The sequence below is a fragment of the Trichoplax adhaerens genome, genomic scaffold (genome assembly GCF_000150275.1).
Source record: "Trichoplax adhaerens TRIADscaffold_25 genomic scaffold, whole genome shotgun sequence".
NCBI lineage: Eukaryota > Metazoa > Placozoa > Uniplacotomia > Trichoplacea > Trichoplacidae > Trichoplax > Trichoplax adhaerens.
The window spans coordinates 386,457-403,507 of record NW_002060966.1 but is presented as its reverse complement, the minus strand read 5'-3'; the positions used below and the strand labels follow the sequence as shown (position 1 = coordinate 403,507).

General features: G+C 32.6%; 5 protein-coding genes across 5 annotated transcripts; all 5 read left to right on the top strand.

The window, feature by feature from the left end:
• Positions 1-435: 435 nt before the first annotated feature.
• Positions 436-1,194, top strand: TRIADDRAFT_61578 (uncharacterized protein; the record flags this gene model as incomplete). Its single annotated transcript, XM_002117543.1, has 1 exon — positions 436-1,194. One exon carries the CDS (start codon positions 436-438, stop codon positions 1,192-1,194), a length of 759 nt encoding a protein of 252 aa, XP_002117579.1.
• A 2,193-nt stretch (positions 1,195-3,387) lies between these two features.
• Positions 3,388-4,146, top strand: TRIADDRAFT_61577 (uncharacterized protein; the record flags this gene model as incomplete). Its single annotated transcript, XM_002117542.1, has 1 exon — positions 3,388-4,146. The coding sequence occupies one exon, from the start codon at positions 3,388-3,390 to the stop codon at positions 4,144-4,146; it is 759 nt and encodes a 252-aa protein (XP_002117578.1).
• Positions 4,147-8,015: 3,869 nt separating this feature from the next.
• TRIADDRAFT_61576 (uncharacterized protein) lies at positions 8,016-8,801 on the top strand (the record flags this gene model as incomplete). The annotated part of the gene is made up of 1 exon (XM_002117541.1): positions 8,016-8,801. One exon carries the CDS (start codon positions 8,016-8,018, stop codon positions 8,799-8,801), a length of 786 nt encoding a protein of 261 aa, XP_002117577.1.
• Positions 8,802-10,713: 1,912 nt separating this feature from the next.
• On the top strand, positions 10,714-11,499 carry TRIADDRAFT_61575 (uncharacterized protein; the record flags this gene model as incomplete). Its single annotated transcript, XM_002117540.1, has 1 exon — positions 10,714-11,499. The coding sequence occupies one exon, from the start codon at positions 10,714-10,716 to the stop codon at positions 11,497-11,499; it is 786 nt and encodes a 261-aa protein (XP_002117576.1).
• A 2,190-nt stretch (positions 11,500-13,689) lies between these two features.
• On the top strand, positions 13,690-14,439 carry TRIADDRAFT_61574 (uncharacterized protein; the record flags this gene model as incomplete). Its single annotated transcript, XM_002117539.1, has 1 exon — positions 13,690-14,439. The coding sequence occupies one exon, from the start codon at positions 13,690-13,692 to the stop codon at positions 14,437-14,439; it is 750 nt and encodes a 249-aa protein (XP_002117575.1).
• Between the last annotated feature and the right edge of the window lie 2,612 nt (positions 14,440-17,051).

Below are 17,051 nucleotides of genomic sequence, written 5' to 3'. Positions count from 1 at the left end.
ATGGGTAGTCCATTATGAATGCAAGATAGAGAAGATTAAACTCTCTGAAAACGGAGCAAATCAATCTTGATTTCCATAACAATGAACTCGATACGCTTTGGTAAACAACTGATTAAATTAATTTAATTTAATTTAAAGCCCTATAAAAATCAATCCTTGCATGAAATTGTGTACAATATATATAGCAGTCCCAGTACACTATCACGTGGTGATTGCTAGCTCCATCATCGATTTTCACATGACCTTGGCACATTCTTGATCTCAGCCCTTTTCACCTACGGCTAAAATCGCAGATAGAAGTTCTTGTGGTCTCCATCATCACTTTCAATCTATCTTTGCTAAAGTACTCCTGTATCTAACAGCCATTTACTGTACTATTTCATTTGTGGATAGGTTCAATTATATTACTAAACATCAAACTGCAACGATTTCAACATGGCTAAACACAATCCTATGGAACATGTACTAGAGCTTTATAAACAATTTCGAGATAGCGATTCTCCCTTTATCGTCGATGAAAAAAATAATATACGGTATAGTGTCATGCAAGAAGAAGATATGGATGAAGCTATGAAAGTCATTGCTATCTCTTTTATTGAACAAAATGAAATTTATAAAAGTCGAGGTGTTACGGTCGAGCAGTATATCCTTGCTGCTAAATTTGAATGCCGATTGGCGATGGAAGATAAATTGGCAATCGTTGCTCGAGATATAGAAAATAATAAATTAGTTGGAGTAGGAATTGGTTATGTTTATAGTAAGGTAACTGAAGTGACAGCGGGCGAGAACGTTATTAATAACTATGGAGAAGCTATGGCTCCGATTATGGATTGTATGATGCAATTATATGAAGACGCAGAGAAAAAAGAATCCTTTGATCCAAAGAAAATGATCGTTATCGATGATGTTGCTTGCTTGAGAGGTGAAAAATATGCTAGTAAGGCTATTGGATTCTTGAGCGGTTTTTTAGTAGAAGCAATAAGTGCTCGACATGGTTATGACAACATGATAACCACTATTTTCAATCCAATCATGCAAAAACGAAGTCTTGCAGTTGGCTATCGATTAATTTGTTCAGTCGATTTAAATGAATATACCTATAAAGATGAAAAAGTCTTTCTGGATTTAGTAGCAAAAGGCTACAAGGAAGTGCAAATCTTTATCAAGGACATACGCAAAGATAATAAGAAGTGAATATAACTCTCAAATGGTTAAAAGGATGATTAACTAACAATACTATAATCATCAATTTATTAATATTTTACCTGAAGAAAAATCAACAAAACTTATAAGATTGACGATGAAACAATTGCTTATTGTATATCGTAGTTATGATATGTTTAACTTCTCCATCGATAAATTACATTATTCTTGTTGTTGTTAATGATAGTCACTTTTTGTCTATTTTTTTATTTTGTTCCTTAAGGAACATTGCAGATGCCTTTACTGATGATGAAGGAATTGTTTATTGTATGCCGTAGTTAAATGCATATTGAATATCTCAATCAGCAGATTACTCTATTCTTGACGCTGTTGATGGTAGTGTAATTTTTTCCCTTAAGAACATTAAAGTTACTTACATTGGTGATAAACTAATTGCTTCTTGCATAGTTCTAAACATTTTTATTCTCTCATTCAATAAAATCCTCTATTCTTGATGTGGTTGATGATAGTTTTTTTCATCTGTATTCTAGTTTAATTTCGTTAGGAGGATCAATGGTACTTGTATTGATAATGAAATAATTGCTGATTGCATGTTGTAGTTATAAACATGTTTAATGTCTCAATCAGTAAAATACTCTATTCTTGATGCTGTTAATGGTGTTCTGATTTGCTCCTTTAGGAGCATTAAAAATACTTATATCAATGATATAGATATTACTTATTGTGCAATTATCAACATGTTTAATTTAATCTTTCAATTATTAAAATATTCCATTCTTGGTGCTGTCGATGATAGCCACTTTTTACCTATGTTCTAATTTTGTTCCTTTAGGAAGCCTCTAAGATACTTGTATTGATGATGAAATAAATGTTTATTACATAGTTATAAACATATTTAATGTCTGAAATCTGAATCAATAAAGTATTCTATTCTTGATACAGTTGATAATAGCCATTTTTTATCTATATTCTCATTTTTTTTCTTTAGAAGAATCAAATATGCTTGGGTTGATGAAATAATTGCTAACGTACATGTATTATAGTGAATAGCCAGGCAATCATTTTGGTTCTCCAACTGGCTAGTTATGCTGTGCTAAATTTGCTATAGCAATGATTTCCACCTAACTTTAGTACCCTCTAAGACATCATGGGCAGGACATTATAATGCAATTAAGAAGCTCTACCGATGTAAATTGATCCGTGATGTCCGATATGATAAGTTATGTCAAGGAATGATGATATTTGCCTCAGGTAAACGAAAATACGGTTGTATATTAAACTACAATTTAAATAATTAAACCAATAAAGTAGCTATTAAGAAATGAAGGTAAGTTAAAACGATGACTGATATTGCATTGAGGTAAAGATAGTATAGTAAGGCAGAATTGAATACGAAATACCATCTAATAATTCATCGGAATGCCTCCTGAGCTTTAGTAAACTCAGTGATCTATATATATATATATATTGTTCGTTAGTGATAACATTAAAGTTAACGCCATCGCAGGAAGCTAAGTGAACACTAAATCAAGTTATCGACGTATGAAAATAGCTTATAGAATGTTAGAAGCACAGCGGAAGGAAACAATTGAGAAAAACCAAAGAGTAAAGGAAGAAGAGCTCAGATATTAGGAAGATTTCTACAATGCAATCGGATTAGAGTATCACTAGAATCCCACAGTGTCAAAGTAAAATAGAGCTTAGCTAAATATGGAGTTATACACTATTATAGTGGAGCGGGTATGAACTTAGACTAAGGATAATCTAGACCACCGATAGAAACATACTCAGCACTATTGGCATTCCACTATGAATGTAAGATAGAGAAGATTAATTAAACCCACTGAAAACGGAGCAAATCAATCTTGATTTCCATAACAATGAACTCGATACGCTTTAGTAAACAACTGGTTGAATTAATTTAAACCCGATAGAAATTAATCCATGAATAAAATTCTGGATTAATAGTTTATTCATACTGTCACATGATGATTGCCGGTACCATCATCGATTTTCATTTATACAACCTTGGCACCTTCTTTTATTCAGCCATTTTCCCCCTACGGCTAAGATCGAAGGTAAAGATTCTTGTTGTCTCTATCATTACTATCAATCTATCGTTGCTACGGTAATTCTCTAACTAGTGGCTAATTATTAATATACTATTCACTTGTGGATAGGTTTCAACAATATTACACACCAACAAACAGCTACGATTTCAACATGGCTAAACACAATCCCATGGAACATGTACTAGAGCTTTATAAACAATTTCGAGATAGCGATTCTTCTTTTATCGTCGATGAAAAAAATAATATACGGTATAGTGTCATGCAAGAAGAAGATATGGATGAAGCTATGAAAGTCATTGCTATCTCTTTTATTGAACAAAATGAAATTTTTAAAAGTCAAGGTGTAACAGTTGAGCAATATATCCTTGCTGCTAAATTTGAATTCCGATTGGCGATGGAAGATAAATTAGCAATCGTTGCTCGAGATATAGAAAATAATAAATTAGTTGGAGTAGGAATTGGTTATGTTTACAGTAAGGCAACTGAAGCGACTGCGGGCGAGAACGTTATTAATAACTATGGAGAAGCTATGGCTCCGATTATGGATTGTATGATGCAATTATATGAAGACGCAGAGAAAAAAGAATCCTTTGATCCAAAGAAAATGATCGTTATCGATGATGTTGCTTGCTTGAGAGGTGAAAAATATGCTAGTAAGGCTATTGGATTCTTGAGCGGTTTTTTAGTAGAAGCAATAAGTGCTCGACATGGTTATGAAAAAATGATAACCACTATTTTCAATCCAATCATGCAAAAAAGAGCTCTTGCAGTTGGCTATCGATTAATTTGTTCAGTCGATTTAAATGAATATACCTATAAAGATGTAAAAGTCTTTCTGGATTTAGTAGCAAAAGGCTACAAGGAAGTGCAAATCTTTATCAAGGACATAGGGAAAAATAACAAAAAATGAATACGATTCTCATATAGTTGAAAGGATGATTAACTACCAATACTATAATCATCTATGCATTAGCATTTTTCCTGCAGCAATATCAAAAGTACTTGTATTGATAAAGAAACATTTATTTTTTGTATACTGTACGATAGATCTAAACATGTCTAATTTCTCAATCGATGAAGCACTCTAATCTTGTGGCTGTTGGTAATAGCTACTTTCTGTTTATATTCTGATTTGGTTCCTGTCGTTAGTGTAACATTAAAGATTTCAGATCATATTTCATACGTAGCTTAGCCTGTTAACTTTATAGATTTAAATTTATGTATTACTGCACACTTGCATCGTGGATAGCGATCTATACAACCAGATTTTACACTTCTACACCAGCTTCGAAAGAAAATATCTCCAAAATATTTACCACTTGGATCGTGCTAAACGATTGATTGCACTGTATCCGACATTATCGAATTCAGTATACTTCGGGGGACAATCTAAACTATCACAGCCAAGAAGACCCTACAGCACCAAAAGAGATCGCAACTGCTACTTTCGAGCTATTAACTATACGCTTACAGGATCTTAGGAAAGCCACAACATTATTCTCAATCAAGTCGCGTAGCATATGAACACTGATATTGCCGTGAGGGTTCCAACTCTACCTAATCAGAATGTTCGTGATTATATGACCGACTCTGAAATAATACAAGACGGAATATGGCTATTAATGCTCAAGTCATGGCTGCAGCAAGTTTGATAGGCTGTGATATCGTAATTTACACACTAATTGGCCAGCCAAAGAGATGTCTGACGTATCCTGCCAATATCAGTCTCTAAATCTTGACCGGCGATGCTGCATTCCTAGAGAATATTTCACAGCACCCAAATGCTGTAATTAGAGTTTAAAAAATATATTTTCTCAACAAATGGTTGATTATAATTGCTAATAATAGATTCGTTCAGATCAAAGTCGCTAGACAAAGTAAAGGCTAACGTATTCTGCAAAACTGGAAGAACCGAAGAACTTGATAAGTAAAGTTATAATTATAAAATATCTATTGAATTTGTGCTCCATGTGATCTGCATGAGATTAGTTGGTGTGAAATCAGATCAGAATTTAATCTTATTTCCTCGATTACTTGATATACTTGTATGCAAGATGGGGGTATACTCCGGCCTAGAGGGATATAAACTAGGCTAGCCTAGATTATACTCCCAGTCTATTCTAGACTAGGGTTATAGTTTGGACTGTTACACCGGTACTGATGATGAAATAATTGTTTATTGCATACTATATTGGAAAACATATTTAACATTTCAATCAATGAAATCCTCTATTCTTGATGCTGTTGGTACTAGTCTTTTTTTTTATCTATATTCTAATTTAATTACGTTAAGAAGATCAAAGATTCTAACATTGATGACGAAATAATTGCTAATTACATACCGAAATTTTAAATGTGATTAATGTCTCAATCAATAAATTATTCTATTCTTGATGCTGTTGATGATAACCATTTTGTCTTGTAATATTGTGATCTATATTAGAATTAGATATTTATAGATTTTGTGTTAACGCTATGTTGGATCGGTCACGAGACTGTTGTTTAGCTGTGATGATTGAGCTCATATTAGTCCTACAACAGGCCGAGAATTGCTTATGGGAATATTTGTGCTAGAGTTTTGCTCAAAGTATGTTGAATAATAAGATGGGCCGGATCGTATAAAAGGGGCCTTAGAGAGAGCTAAAGTAGCCTAACAGATTTTCCAAGTAGAGATTACTAGACTAACATTCTACAATTAGTTATAGCCTTTTTATTGCTAATATTCTGTAACCTTTTCACGTACTGTATGTGATAAAGTTATTCTTATCCTAAGGCTCTCGAATCTCAGTATTGCTATGAACTAGTAGTTCGGAATAGCTTAGAAATAACAATTATAACATGCCTATATTCTGAAATTATATCCATTCAGGAATACCAAAGTTTTTGATATTGATGATTCAATAATTAATTCTTGTATACTTTTAAACATATTTAATTTCTTAATCAGTAAAATACATTATTCTCGGGGCCGTCAATAATATTCTGATTCTATTGCTGTAGAAGTATCGAAAATAATCGTACTGAGAATGAAATAATTGATTATTGTATGGTTATAAACGTATTAAATGCTCAATCAATAAAATACTCTATTCTTAATACTGTTGATGATAGCCGTTGCTTTATCTGTATTCTAAGTTTGCTCCTTTAGGAAAATCAAAGATACTTGTCTTGATGAGGGAATAATTGCTGACTGTATTCTCGTAAGAAATTGTAATATTTCAATTAATAACTTACTCTATTATTGTTGCTATTGATGATAGTCTATATCATGAAAACTTTTAAATTTCATCCCGTCTAATTTAGCTGGTTAGTAATAAAACAGATTACTGTCATGCTGCAGTTAATCTTCTACAGTATGCAGTACAATATAATCTTCAGCAAGGAGGCGTCTGACTGTTTCAAGGAATTATCATTGAACGAAGAAGTGGTATCGTATCGTGAAGGATATGTCTATTGACTTACGTACTAAGGATGTTGCAGTAGCTATTCGGTAAGGTCAAGAATAACGATAAATCTTCTTGTAACTGTAATTAATTCAATATAACCTTGAGGTAGGCAATTTTTATAACCATTATGATCATCCAGATGCTTTCTGAAGCTATACCTATCCTCCCTTCGTTACCTTATCATCGGCCATATCATATCTCATTTATTCTGCTAACAGAGTTGCAATTGTAATATTATAACGTACTTCATTTACTATATAAAGTAAATTAAGAATTAGGTATGAAATTGCGGTAAAAGCAACGCCAATAAGCTATGATGACAATATGAATCCTAAGAAAATAATTTGGCATGCTTTTGCTTGCATCTTTCATATTTATGAACAGTTATGAGGAGGTTTCCCAGTTTACTACTGTATGAAAACTAGACTACGCTGAGCCCGAGTAAATAAGATAGTAGGTTAGCGGTGTTAGTGGCATTCTATCAGGTGTAATAGGCCTAGCGGATTATTAAAAGATATTACTAGGGATGTTAGTCATGCGGTTAAGTAGGACTACATGGCGCCTTGGTAGGTGGTACCGACACTTCTAAGTAGATGGCGTATAATTGGCCCAAAGTGAGGGATGACAATCATACGTAGCTTGGGGTCTTGCACTCATAAGGCCCACATTAAATATAAATGAAAATAAGCAATAGTATAGGAAGCAAAAAATAAGATATGAGTTGAACTGACTGAAATAGGGATTGGGAAAACATCTTTATCATTAATCCTTTCTAGGAATGTAGACTATAAAAGACTCACTACTTGGAGCTGGAGTAGGTCGATAACCTTGCGCTAGTTGTATTTGTGTGTGTAGTTGCGTCATCTTAAGTTCTACTAATGTAAAATTCAACGGTAATATTTTTGAAGTAATAAACTCTTTTAACCACTACAGAGAGGCCTAATACCCTTGCATGACTAGATACTGTAGGGTTGGAAATAGTTCTATATTAAAACTACTGATGACAATTTGGCATTAAATGAAGGAAACAAGAGCCAGTGTATAGGAAATAATGGTAAATATACTAATGAATTCGTTCATTGCATAGTTAATTAGGATAATAATCATGCGAGTACTACATCCTTAGTCATGATATGATCGTGATTTTACATAACTTGACTTCATTACAGAACCCTTCCAAATTAAACATCAAGACTTGTTTTTGTGGACTGAAAAATAAATCAAAAAACTTTCATGATATCTGGCTATTGCTTATCCAACTTGAATTGTATCTTCATAACTTAATCAGGCATCAAGCTTTACCTGCTTATTAAAGCTTAAAACAATTTTAAACATGGACAGTTACGAGAGGGCACAATATGTAAATAGAATTATTCTCCAATTCCAAAAAGGTCATGCTACCTTTCTCAATGATCCTCGTTATCCAATTCGTTATAGTATCATGGAAGAACACGAAATCGATGAGGCCGCTGCTATGATGGCAAAGTCTTTTATTGAACAAAATGAAATGTACAAAACGAGAGGAATTACTGTGGATGACTATCTCGAATCGGTTATCCATGAATGCAGAATGTCTGTTGAGGATAAGTTATCCATAATCGCTCGTGATATGGAAACCAATCAGATAATTGGAGTAGCAGTAGCATACTCTTATAACAAAGCACTTCAATCATTTGCAGAAAATGAGGAAACTACCCAGCCGAAAGAAGCGCTTGCACCGGTGATGGATTGTATGCTGCGATTAGTAGAAAAAGTAGAGCAAATGGAATCTTTCAATCCTGATAAAACGGTGATTATCGACGATGTTGCAGCTGTAAGAGGTGAAAAATACACAGGTAAATTGGTAGGATTCCTATGTGCTGGACTAGTCAAAGCATTATGTGTTCGATTAGGTTATTCATATTTGCTAACGGTCGTTCTCAATCCGGTAATGCAACGAAGAGTTCGTTCATTGGGTTATAAACTTCTTCATAGTTTAAAATTGGACGAATATATTTATCGAGGCGAAAAAGTCTTTTCCAATTTGGTCGAAAAAGGCTATCATAGTGGACAAATTTTCGTAAATTATTTAAACGATAATTGTAAAAAATTAGTAAGCTCTCCACAAGCGAAATTATAATTTTCTTAACGGCAATTTCCCCCTTATTATATCATTTAACTGGCTTCATTTACTTTATAGTCATCTCTAAATAAGAATTTTATACAGTTACGAATGTTCTCCGCATTAATTAATATAGCAGTCAAATAGTAAATTACTCATTTTATAAATCACTGCTCGCATTGCATTTATACTTACGTCATCTATTCGAAGGTGATGAAAATTATTTTAAGTTCTGGTAATCTAAGAATTATGCTGCCAACCAATGAGATTATAACCGCAAATGCAATGGATAGAAAGCTAGGTTTTGATCTTATAGACTCACAGCCCGTGATAAAAAATTGTAAGAAAGGAATTATAATCTTTAAGAATTTGATGATTAACACAACCAATTTTTAAGCAAAGAGCATTATTTTGGGGCAGTTATTTCGCTGATAGAGATTGCTATCATTTTTACATAACCCAAATTAGCTCGCTACACTTTTTCGTTGAGACTATAAGATATTGATTTGAAAATGCTTATTGATTAAAACAGTGGTGATGATTGATTACTTCCAGTTGGTACCTAGTTTAATTAAGATTAAAATATCAGTGTTATCGTTATCATGATATGAACATTCGCTGTTACGGTATCGCTGAAATAAGATAACTTGTAAATTCTATATTATTGATTAGTCCCATCTTCAGATAGAACTAATATATAATAATCGGTAATAGCTAGTAAGTCCGAAGCTAAATCTAAATAAATTAAAGCATATAACAATTCATTTATGCTTTGGCCTTGCTTAAGTTCCGACATTAATAATAGCCATATTTGTCAATCTTGCTGTAGTAATGAACTCCACAGTTGATTGTATTGATAGCTATATTTGATATAGCATAGTTGCTAAGAATAGATATTATCATGATGCTAATATTATACGATTGCTATCCTTTATATTATAATGAACAAGAAGATTCAGATTAGGACGACTATAAAATCAAAGCTGTAACGAATTTATCAACAAAAAATTGGTTGGATATGTATAACTGCTCATGTGAAAGGTTGTCATCGAATTATACAACAGCAAAGTCTTGATATTAAAGTATTATTAGTTTAGTATATTGCTTTAATTCGATATACTGCCATTGTCAAGATGTCTAGCACCTAGTATTGGACAATAAGAGAAGAGAGATGATATTTTAAGTAGATCAATTCGTACAGTAAACATATTGATGATTTATTTGAGGAAAATTTTTCCGTTTAATGACTCAAGTCTGATTGTAGGCAACTTTATAGCCGTAAATAGATTAAACTAAATACATTTAAGGATAGCAGATAGGAGCTTGCAATTCTTTTGAGCTCAGGATATTTTAGATTAGATTCTTGTTTTAGTTAATAATATATTAATTATTGTTCGACGATGCTTAACACTAATAAAAAATTATTTTAAGTTCAATCTGTCTGAGATGACTGTATTTGTGAAAATTAGACTCGATTAGATAGAGTAGTTGTGAGATACACTTATTACACTCACAATTAGCGAGTTTAAAGACTTTCCTAGCAACATCACATCTACATAAATGCTGCGATGCAAAAGAAGCATCATGCTTATTCCTTCAAATTGATCTAATTTAAAAATCAATGCTATAAGTGCGCCTATGTATTTATACATCATCGTTGATAATAATATTTCATAATAAATGTAAGAGTAGAAGCAATAAGTAGAATCGAAGGCCTAATTTAGTTGATGATCACGTGTGTACTCTATTTGCTTAGTTATGAGTCCATCTCGGTTACTTACGCCACTGCTCTTACGTAAAATAGTATAGTTTCATAACTAGTTTGATAATTTGATCATCATTCTTTCTTTTTTGTTATCTATGATTAGCAACATTCTGTCATTAGTCCGTGTTAATAATATATCGATAAATATCTCCAACCAATTTAGACATGACTGAAGACAAGACTGTACAACATGTAAAAAGAATCGTACATCAATTTCGAAATAGTCATGCTTCATTTATCATCGATCATCATCATGGTATTGGTTATAGCATTATGGAAAAAGACGACATAGACGAGGCGGCTAATGTTCTTGCTATGGCTTTCACACAGCAAAACGAAATGTATAAATGTAGAGGCATTACTTTTGATGACTATGTTGAAATAGCATCCCATGAATGTCGAATATCAGCAGAGGAAAAGCTTTCCATCGTTGCACGAGATACAGAAACAAATCAGATAGTCGGAGTAGCAGCGGGTTATTCTTACACCAAAGCAATTCAAGCTTTTGATGCAAACAACGCAGAGAACAAGCACATGGAAGCTATAGAACCAATCATGGATTGTATGTTACAACTATACGAAAAAGTAGAACAAATGCCATCATTTAATCCGCATAAAACGGTTATAATGGATGATCTTGCTTGCGTACAAGGTGTCAAGTACGCTGGTAAAGCCATTGGATTTATATGCGGTGGATTAATCAGAGCAGTAAGTGCTCGAAATGGTTATTCCTATTTGCTGACGGTGGCTATCAATCCGGTGATGCAAAGACGAGCACATGCTATAGGTTATAAACTCATTCATTCCATCAATTTCGACGAATATACTTACAAGGGTCAGAAAGTATTTCATGAATTACTGGATCAGGGTTATTATCGAGCCCAAATTTTTATTTATTATTTGAATGAGGAGAGTAATAGATTAGGGAGCTCTTCACAAGCAAAATTATGAGTTCCTGCAACTACACTTCAGGTCACGTAATGCATCTATTAGTCAATTAATCATCCGTAGATTGCTAGTTGCTATTAATGCACACGTATTTAAAAATCGATTCGATTAACTTCTGATTATCAAGAAAAATCTATTTCTTACACTAATTAAACTAAATCATCATCGATTGGTATTAATGGCTGCTGTACTGCTAATTATTCAGTTATCAGGAAAGCACAATTAAGAAACTTAGGAAGCTAGGAATGTTTATTATTATTATTTGTAATTCTTTCGTGGAAAGACGCTGATGGAAGTATATAAAAAGACTATATTATTATCATTTTCATTCAATTTAAAACTTTCAATCTATTGGCATTTATAAATTAGCTATCTGAACTATACTTTGGTTTGACACAACTACCGCTGACTTTAATTTAGAACACGAGGCTTATCGAAAAGAAACATCATTGCGAATTCTTAACGAACATCAGGAGCAAGCAAAGTGACCTCTAGTAGTGCTTGTCTTTACGTAAAAAGTTCTAAGAAGAGAAATTAATTAAAATTTCTGATAGTCGAAATACTATCAACTATCACTTGATTCGACAAAAAGATGTTGAAGAAGCTGCTAGTCTTTGTGCGCAATGTTATGCGGACGATGACAAGTCTTTTAATGTATTGGGTATCTCTAAAGAAGAGTATTTACTCACGGCAACCGAACGAAGGTATAGATGTAATTATTCTCACAGACGATGGCAAAATTGCTGGTATAATATTAATTTACTTTAATGTACTTGCCACCAATTATTAAAGTTCACACTCTATAATATCTAGGTGTTCAAATCTTATCAGTAACTAAATCTTAAACAATGGTAACACGAATTCTGAGCTACAACCAATAATACATACGACTCTACATTTATTAACTACCACTTTAATGGTATAAGAATGGAATAATTACTACATCGTAAGCAATTCGCAAAATTATGAAATAAAATAAGCGAAAAAGCATTGCTGATTAAAAATATCTACTTACTTAGCTTAATAGCATTGAATTAAACTATATAGAAATTATGCTAATTTTAATTGAAACGTAATGCGATAATTTTATTCTGGATACTATAGATAATAAGCTGCATTATCCAAAAGCATACATGCATAAATAAAATCAATACAGAACTAGAAATTGCTATATTGTTATAGACAAGAATGTTTAATGATCACGTATCTTAGACGCTCTACATCATAAGCAACGCCTTGAAAATAACGATGGCTCTATTTATCACCATTAAGTATAAAAACAAGTCTAAGGATAAAAGCTGGCGACATCGAAGAGTATACATAAGTAGCAATAAATAGCGGTGAACTGCACCTTGGTTGCCTAGCAGAACTCAGTACCTTTTACCAGAATTCGAAATTCTGGTATACTTGTATTGTACGATAAGTACAGACTTTTTAATACAAGCTTTGAAGGCCAAGAAGATTATTCAGTTGTCGATCATAAAGATTTGTGACGAATTACGTTGTTCTTCTGATATAATCAAAGTAAAGTTAAACAGAATAGACTAATTCAAGACTTTGGCGTTTTCAATATTATCATATGTTATACTTATAATTGAATTAGTTAAAACGGTAAGACAAGGTATTTATACATTTATTAATGCAACAAAGTTCACTAGTCCTATCAAGTCAACCATTAAATCAATTCTAGATCTTGCCTTCGTCTTAATAGATTGAAGGTATTATTCAATAAGATAACTAGTTCAAGATTGTAGCATATCCTATAGGACCTTCTACATAGATAGCTGTTAGATTAAGGCGCTAAATTAGGCATTAATCTATTCTAAACAAGTAGGACTGTTAAATTATCCTCAATCTTGTAAAATTAATGACCAATTTCGTCACCTATGTTAATAGAATCAATGCAAAACTAAATAGGAAACCAAATTCAAGGTAATACTATACTATGATAGTAACTTATGCCGGAAAGTTTGATTACTCAACTGAAATAATGTTAGTAGCCATTCAGAGATTTAACACAAATCTATTGAATCGAAAAATAGATTCTTTTATCGTTAACTAAAATTAGTGTAACAATTCGTTAGCACCACTAGAAGAGAGTTTATGCCACCATAAACGATCTAGTATTATGTATACTATAGCCGTTCGTGAAAATAACTCCAATTTTTATTCTTTAATTAATTACCAGCCGAAATGTTTAGAAAAGATTTAGCATGGTATGATCAGCTTCTACGGCAATTTAGATCCGGAAATGAGAACTATTTATACGACTTCAAGAATAAAATTTCCTATCATATAATGGAAAAGAGCGATATCGCTGAAGCAAGTCGAATTAGTGCACAATGTATGGCTAGCAATCCATTTTATAGAATTATTAGTATGTCTGCCGATGAATATCTTAAAGATTCTACTTTTTCCTGTCAAGAAAGTGTTAAGAGTAGAATTGGATGCATAGCTCGTAATAGCCAAGGCCAAATGATAGGTGTTCATGTAGCTTATTCATTATCCACAGCAATAAATGTTACCCATGGACAGGAATCGTATGACCGCTGTGGTAGTAAACTTGTCCCACTTCTTAATGCTCTTGTAGAACTATTTAAAACAACACCATGGCATCAATATGGTGGCATCGATCGAATAGTTTATCTTGATGAAGTATCTGTACTAAAGAATGCATCAGGCAAAGGTGTCGGTTACATACTGCCAGAATTTGCGTTAGTATTAGCAGAAAGAAAAGGCTATACACATGCTGCAGCTATCGCCATACACAAAATCACCAAAAATGATTTGGATATGCTTCCAAATTGGAAAGAAATTAATAGTATCGAAGTAGCCAGTATTACAGGAAATGATGGTAAAGAACGCGTATATGAATCCATATCTAAGAATGGCTTTCGCTCAATTTCACTTTACATAGGAGTACTAAATCCGAGTAAGCTATAATCAAAATGCTGCATCTATTTTTATATAAAAATGATGAAAAGGAGCACCAGTTCAATCAACAGTTACACAAGATACCCTTTCATTTCATTTTGCATACAACGATTGAATTGAAGTCCACTATAAAGCCGCTTAACCAAGCTATTTACCTTGAAAATGACGGAAAGATAATGTAATAAAGCGTCTTCTTCAAACTAAAGCAAGAACTAAAATTGCCTGTAACCGTTAATTCATGATATAAACTAGTAAAGTTCTCGTTTAAATGAACAGCTATGTATTCCACCCTAAGCAATATATTACAAGAAAATTGAAAGCTACATTATTTTGTACTATTGTATCTATATATGCTGCATTACTGTGATGCTTCAGAAGAGTAAGCGTCGAATAATCAATAAATTGTAAAAGAATAACTTGTAAAATACTAGTTTTTATTGAGGTAACATGCAGAGGATAACCATCCAAGGCTACAGCGCGAGTAACGACATGACTAGTCGGATAGCTATAGTACCTAGGATTGGTACTGGTAAATCGTAGACGCATAACGTATAACTAACAGGAATCACTAACTAGACAGACGAATGAAGACAGCTTTTATAACGTAGGGAGCACAGTAGGAGGAATTTCTTATCAAGGCGAATGGCTTCTAAAAGTATCTTACTTTTACGTTAAATTAGCTCTACGATACAATTCAACTAGAGTATCAGTAGATTTCTACAGTGTGAATTATTCAATGTAGATTTACATCCATAGAGTTACGCTATAGAGTAGGGGAAAATAAACATACTAAGAATAGACTATACCATATTGTGAAGTAAACAGTCCACGTAATAGAACCATCTTTTACGAATGGGTACCTAGACAATCTTATAATCTAACATGCAAGTTGAAATGATCTCACTACAATCTTGCAATCGTAATTTTGGGCTCATTTGCGACTGTACTACAGAGAAATATTTAATTCAATAGCAGAGAAAAATTTCGGTTCAGTGCCATTTTACTCATGGATGTTAACCAAAATAGAAGTATTTTATAACAGCGGTAGTATATCATTCAAACTAAACAGCGATCAAAAATTAGATTATTCAATCACTGGGTAACCAGAAATTTGCATGTTATTCTACTTTATTGGATTAAATTGAATAAAGTTAAATTAAAAATGGAAGGTTGTACAAGATTGTTTGTACATGTCATATATCAAAGCGATAGAAAGCGGGCACTACTCTACTTGATTTCCTCTATTTTCAAATTTGGAGGTGAATTCTTCGTCGAGTAGTTCCTGCAGAATCATGCACATATTATAATTAATTGCTGGCTATTAATTTTGGTTATCTAATTAGCTAGTTGTGATGTTTTAAATTTGTCATGGCATTTAATCTCATATCACTAGAGTACCATATATGACACCATTAGTAAGATCTATGAATGATAATTATATAATAGAAGGAAGTGAGCCCTAGCTATAAAGTTCCTCACTCTGTATTAACGGGAGGGTGGGATTGTTATGTTATTAATAATAAACAAGCTATACTAATAAAAATTCGTCATTAAAGTTCCATATGATACGCTATGTTAACGGATAATGATATTTATCATTTGAAAAGAAAACTGCATGTTTACTTACAATGAAAATAATGAACCAGTAAAGTAGCTAAAGCGCATTTCAGTTGTTAACTATCAGGTTATTATTGCTTCTAAAAAAGATCAATTATTTATAGCCTATTCCATATACTCTATGATACACTCGGAATTAGAAAGTTATCCAAAATTGTTAAAAATTTTCGTCCGTGTGTCTAGGAATACACAAGTAATTTTAAATACATACTCATTTTGAAAAGTGATTGTACGCTATTATATAGATAAAATTGGAAGTATAAGTACAGTACGTAATTATTATGTGTGAAAGAAGTTTCGGTAATAATTAACAGAATGATAGTTGATCTTATTGAACATCCGGAGTTGAAGACAACTAATTTATGAATTATTATTTGCATTTGTCACAAACCAGCTTTGTGACAAGGATAACGTAAAATAAATCTCTAAATTACTATAGTCTTCGGAATTCAGTATCCCTACTCACAAGAATTTAGACGCCTTTGATTCTACGTTAAACTCAACTATACAATTGAGAACTACTTTGTTCAACTATCTGACGGGCTTTATACCCTTGTAAAGCAGCAAACATTCATGAGTCATTTTATAAAAATACCTAGGTGAGAACATCTACTAACTAATTTTTTGACATTCAGACAACAACATGTGCATTCACAGAATCATTTCAGTGTACATTACAGCACAACATTAAATTTACTGTAACACATTTATAATTAGAGTAACTCTTATTGTAAGTAACTAGTTGTAATATATTATCACTATATTATATAAACCAAATTTAGATAGCTCTTTCTTCACAGTAGTTCGTACCGTGACAGCATTGCTAAGATCAGGTTACATAGCTTCTTAAACAGATTTTTAGCTTATTAATTAATTAAGGTACATTGCACATAGAACAAATAATGCACATAAATGAGGCAGTACCATAAATTATCCTAGGAATAGATAATCTTATTGAACCAAAAGAGCACAGATTTAACCTACTTTTAAATTATTTGCATTGC